A 5,138-nucleotide genomic window follows, 5' to 3' on the forward strand; every position below is an offset into this window, starting at 1 on the left:
AAATGATACATGGCAACAATGAATCTTATGTAACCAATGTTTGATTAAGCTTTAGAGGATGTAACATGAGCAACAAACAGGCACAGTGCCAGACAGATACTAAAAATCTCACTTTTGCATGTTACATATTTACAGTTTAAACACAACTATTAAGACATTGAGAGGGTTTAAAGTAAATACTGAACTGGTATCAAAAAGCTAAATTCAATAACCTAGCAAATAGGCAAAATAAATAGTTGTTTACCTTCGTCTGAGACTTCCTATTATTATTTGCATTTCGAGTTGAGTCTACAGCAACCCACTCTCTGGCTTGACTTTGTTGCCCCATTGATATAATGTGACCATCCCGCACAAACTGTGCAGTCATTGCAGCGAAAACGTCCACAACCTGTGACAAAACTGTAAACAATTTTTGAACGTTAGCATTAGCAAACTAACGTCGCCTCTGAATTTGAATTCGCGGACATCAAGTTAATTCCAAAATCGTCCATTCGACCATTTTGTCTTCACTTATAACTACTTCATCGCGTTGGTAGGATAATTATAAGCTATCGCTACGGACATGGTGCTTAATGTCTTAAATATCAGTAAAGACTTGACAGCAGTTTTGAATCGGCGCCATGACAACAACAGACGGAAGTCGTTTCTTCTTCTACTACTACTTCCTCTTCTTAGACGAAAGTTGTTTTTATTATTATTATTATTATTATTATTATTAATAATTTATTTTTTACATAGGCTATTGATAATGTATTATAACCAAAACTATAAGCTACTGAATGTATAATAAATATTTAAATTCATTTTAAAACGAAATTGTTTGGAAAAAGGTGCGCGGTCACTTTAAGAACCTTTGCCCAGTTTGGAAGCACTTCCGGGTTGAAGGTCCAGCGTCAAAGGAGAAGCGTAGTTTCATTTAAAAAAAAGAAGCTGGGTTAGGGTTTAATTTTATCCAAATGGCTCGTTACGAAGAAGTGAATGTTCACGGCTATGGTGAGTTCTGTCAGGCTGTGTCTGATCGGAAGGGGAAGGATGTTTTTGTTTATTTTTCAGGTGATAAAGACGCTGAGGGGAAGAGCTGGTGTCCAGATTGTGTGACAGGTAATTTGTCTCTAAATGCTTTCACTAAATGTTTTAAACGCATTGTTTTGGCCCGTGTATAAGTAGTTATGTAAGAGGAAGTATATTATTTAGCAGTATAATTGATTTGTAACTTTTCATTACTCATTTACCTTTTTTATTTTCATATTCAGCTGAGCCAGTAGTCAGAGGACAACTGACTCACCTTCCTGAGGATTCAGTTTTCATTTATTGTCAAGTTGGAGAAAGAGCTTAGTAAGTTTTCACTTCATTACCACAAATAATCAATGATGCTATGATTAATCTAAGACCTTAGAGCTTCAATAAACATATCTTTCTAACCCTAACAGTTAACTTCATTTTAAGACTATATTCAAACACACATGTTGTTCCTGAAGTGAAACAAGATGTGAATATTATCAATATGCATTTATGGTCCAAACAAGACAATAACACAACACTGTGTGTGAAACATAAACAATCAAATTATTCCTAAATTATAAGAATAGCATTCTTAGTTTAATAACATGAAATAATTTTTAACACCTATGGTCATGCACTGATAAATTACTTTTTTTTCGTTGTTTTTGGGACAGGGGTATTTTTGCGTATTAAAACGTTTTAAAGTGTTTAAAGTCTTAAATGTAAACATTGTGATCAAATCTTTATACTTTCAGGCTCTGAAACCATATTTTTGCTTCATTACAAGATGTTTACTCGTCTTATTGTGAGAATGTTTATGAAGCGTTCACTCTATTGTGATCCATTTTTCTTTCCGTACGTTTTTTGACATCTTTTTTTGTTCCACAATTTTCGTGCTAGTTCAACAAATCAAATCAAAATGTTCAGCTCATTCAGGACAATCCTGCTCTGACTTTTGGTATTGGTGCAACTTTAGCTTTTTGAAATATTTAGCCTTTACTGCCATTTTTTTTTTCTCCTAGACAATGAATTGAGCTCATTTTACATCCTTTAAATCTTTAGATCTGTTTACAACCTTTTACTGCTCCTTTCACATTTTGTTCTGGTTCAGCTTCTTTCAGCTTCCTTGTGCAAATTTAAACATTTTTCAGCTAACTTCAGCTGTTTTGTGCATTTCAGCCTTTCCTGCTATTTCAGATACTATTTAGCTGTTTGAAGCAAATTCCACATTTTTGGCACTCTAGACCTGTTTTCAGCCTAATTCAGCAAATATGTTCTCTCTCTCCACTTCCTTCTGGTACATTTAAGCTTCTTTCTGCCTTTTAGCTACTTTTCAGCAGTTTTTTTGTTTGTTTGTTTTTGCTAATTTCAGCTTTTATCAGACAATTACCACTTCTTTGTGATCATTTATGCTTGTTTCAGCCAAACTGGGCAAACATGTTCTTTCTGCTTTCTTCTGATAATTTAAGCTTGTTCTACCTTTTCAGCTACCTTTTTAGAAAACTTAGCTAATTTTAACTGTTTTCAGATAAATTCAAGTTTTTTGTGGTAATTTCTGCTACTTTCAACATAATTAAATTCTTTGTTAATTTAAGCTTGTTATGCTCCTTTCTACGTTTTTCAGATAGTTTAAGCTTTTTCTGCTATTTCTTCTAATATTTAGCTGTTTTATGCAAAATTTAGCTTTTTCAGCTAGTTCAACATTTTGTAACATTATACATTCAGTAACTTGTAGTAATTCAACTTTTTTTTAGCTTGTTTCAGCTCTTTCCATTTCCTTCTCGTAGGTTAAGCTTCTTTCTGCCTTTTCAGCTACTTTTTACTTTCAGATACTTTTTTACGTGTTTTTTGCTTATTTTACCTGTTTTAGCTGATTTCCTAAATGTGCTAATTTTTGCTTATTTAAACCTAATTCAGCAAATATGCGTTCTTTCTGCTTTATTTTGCTCATTTTGGCTTGTTCTTTCATTTCAGCTACATTTCAGCATTTTTTTAGCTAATTTCAGCTGTTTTTCAGCAAGTTCTTCAGCAATAAGCATTCAAACTGCATTTTTGCAGGAAATGCAGTTTCTCTAGTTTAAGTTGCGGTAGCTTGGTGGTCCGTGCCGCAGCCTTGTGATCCTGAGGTTGCGAGTTTGAGCCCAGGTTGCGTGAGGAAGGGCATTCAGCGTAAAAAAAAATAGCCGAATCTTTCATGCGAGTCCCCTCGCTGTGGCAACCCCTGAAGAAGTGAGCAGCTAAAATAAACTCATAAGATGTTTCTTCTTAAAAACCACGTGGCTCACACTGATGTTTTTTCCCCCGTAATGCGAAACTTAAATGTCTTTTTACGTTTGGTGTTTCAGTTGGAAGGATCCTCACAATGACTTTAAGAAGAACCTGAAGTTGACTGGAGTTCCCACCCTGCTGCGATACGGCACAGTAAGATAATGACATTAGCTCGTTAATTTAGCGCCCAGATAATCTAAAGTCAGTTGAGATTTCCAACGTAGCTTCACGTTGTTTCCTGGGTGTTTTGTTGAAGAGCACCCGCTGCAGTGAGACGTGTTGTCTGTTTCAGCCTCAGAAGCTGGTGGAAGAAGAGTGCTTCAAAGCAGAGCTGGTCAGGATGATGTTCACCGAAGACTGAAGCCTCCTTCGGCTGCTCGCGTCGCTCGTGAAGGAGCCGACGTTTCTGATTAAAGTTTTACACCAGTCATTTTCCGCACTTGTAATTGCTGAATGTTGATAATCTCCTGACCGGCTTACAAACAAATCAACGAGCTGTCTGATCAGTCCAATCGTGACGCAACGTAAAGGACACGTTTAACTTTTTGTTATCTTTGTGCAATCACATCATGGTGGATTTAAAATAAAAAAGAAATAAATGCTTGGAAATTTTGATGCTGAGATAATTTTTCATTAGATTTTGTCACCTCTAACCTTAAAAGAAGTGATGTTTGCTAATTGATTTTTATTGTTGTTGTATATAAACCTCAGTTCAAAGGTTTCAGGAGTTGACAAAAATGTTTTTTTGTTTTATTTAATTTAATTTAATTTTTTTACTTAACATCAGTGGTCTCCAAACTTTACAGCTTCCATGCCACACAACAACTGTTTCAGGTCAAAATGTGTAAACTTTGCAAATAAGCCAAATTATAAGAACATGATAAAAAATTTAAAATTATTGTTGTTATTGTTTAAAATTGTTAAAACAAGCTGTTTTAACAACTAAAATAGTATTTTGATTACTTTTTATTTTATTTAACTTCTTGACATACATTTTTATAAATTTTATTTGAAGGTCCTACATATTCATCACATGTCACAATTATGACAATTCATCTGAAAACAACAACAACAAATAAAAAAAAATGTTCTTAATGACTTTCTCCAGTAATTGTACTGGTAGAATTAATGTTCAGAGGATTACATTATGGTTTGGTAAAAAAAGTTTATAATAAAAGACTCCAGGCCTCGAGCTGCATTTTCATTTACAAATGTAAGTCTGTCATGAGCAGTTTCTGTTTAAAGCACATGAAACGTTTTTAACAGAAGCTCACACGTACTTTAGACCAGCCGTGTGCATAAAGCTGCAAACTGCTGTGACCCTCAAAAGGGAGAGCAGGGAGTGATTTGTACGCAAGTTCAACTCGTGTAAATTGAGCAACTGGCTGTAGTTTAGCTGCTCAGAGCTTTGCATTTTCAGCTTGTGTTGAGGAAACTTGGATGTGAAGTCAAACGGCTTGGAAAATAGAAAAATACGCTTTTTCTACAAAAACACAGTATGAATGCTGAAATCTGCTGAAAAAACTGAAACTGGTTTAAAGCATGAAAAGCAGAAGTGTGGCTAAAAGACCAAAGCAGAATGTTAAATACAGGTAGGAAAATGTTGGCTAAAAGTAATAAAAGGCTGGCTAAAAGTAGCTAAAGGCTGATCTAAAGCACAAAGCTGCCAAAGGCTGGCTAAAAGTAGCTAAAGGCTGATCTAAAGCACAAAGCTGCCAAAGGCTGGCTAAAAGTAGCTGTAGGCTGACTATTAAGTTCAAAGTAGCCAAAGGCTAGCTAAAACTAGCTATAGGCTGACCCAAAGCTAAAAATGGCCTAAAACTGGCAAAAAGAAGCTAAAGACTGACAAAAGCTAAAAGTAGCCAAAG

General features: G+C 35.0%; 1 protein-coding gene across 1 annotated transcript; it reads left to right on the top strand.

Moving 5' to 3' along the window:
• Nucleotides 1–861: 861 nt before the first annotated feature.
• Nucleotides 862–3,871, top strand: txndc17 (thioredoxin domain containing 17). The gene is made up of 4 exons (XM_037678251.1): nt 862–1,101; nt 1,254–1,335; nt 3,348–3,423; nt 3,563–3,871. The coding sequence occupies exons 1-4, from the start codon at nt 957–959 to the stop codon at nt 3,629–3,631; spliced, it is 372 nt and encodes a 123-aa protein (XP_037534179.1). The 5' UTR covers nt 862–956; the 3' UTR covers nt 3,632–3,871.
• The last annotated feature ends 1,267 nt before the right edge of the window (nt 3,872–5,138 follow it).

The sequence above is a fragment of the Nematolebias whitei genome, chromosome 6 (genome assembly GCF_014905685.2).
Source record: "Nematolebias whitei isolate Nwh7 chromosome 6, NemWhi1, whole genome shotgun sequence".
In the NCBI taxonomy this organism is placed as follows: domain Eukaryota; kingdom Metazoa; phylum Chordata; class Actinopteri; order Cyprinodontiformes; family Rivulidae; genus Nematolebias; species Nematolebias whitei.

What these genes read in the sequence shown, in the direction of transcription:
- txndc17 (XM_037678251.1), top strand. Translation starts at nt 957, where the DNA reads ATGGCTCGTTACGAAGAAGTGAATGTTCACGGCTATGGTGAGTTCTGT. An exon ending in CAAGTTGGAGAAAGAGCTTA is followed by an intron (nt 1,336 to 3,347) that starts GTAAGTTTTCAC and finishes TTGGTGTTTCAG; the next exon opens with TTGGAAGGATCCTCACAATG. An exon ending in CCCTGCTGCGATACGGCACA is followed by an intron (nt 3,424 to 3,562) that starts GTAAGATAATGA and finishes TGTCTGTTTCAG; the next exon opens with CCTCAGAAGCTGGTGGAAGA.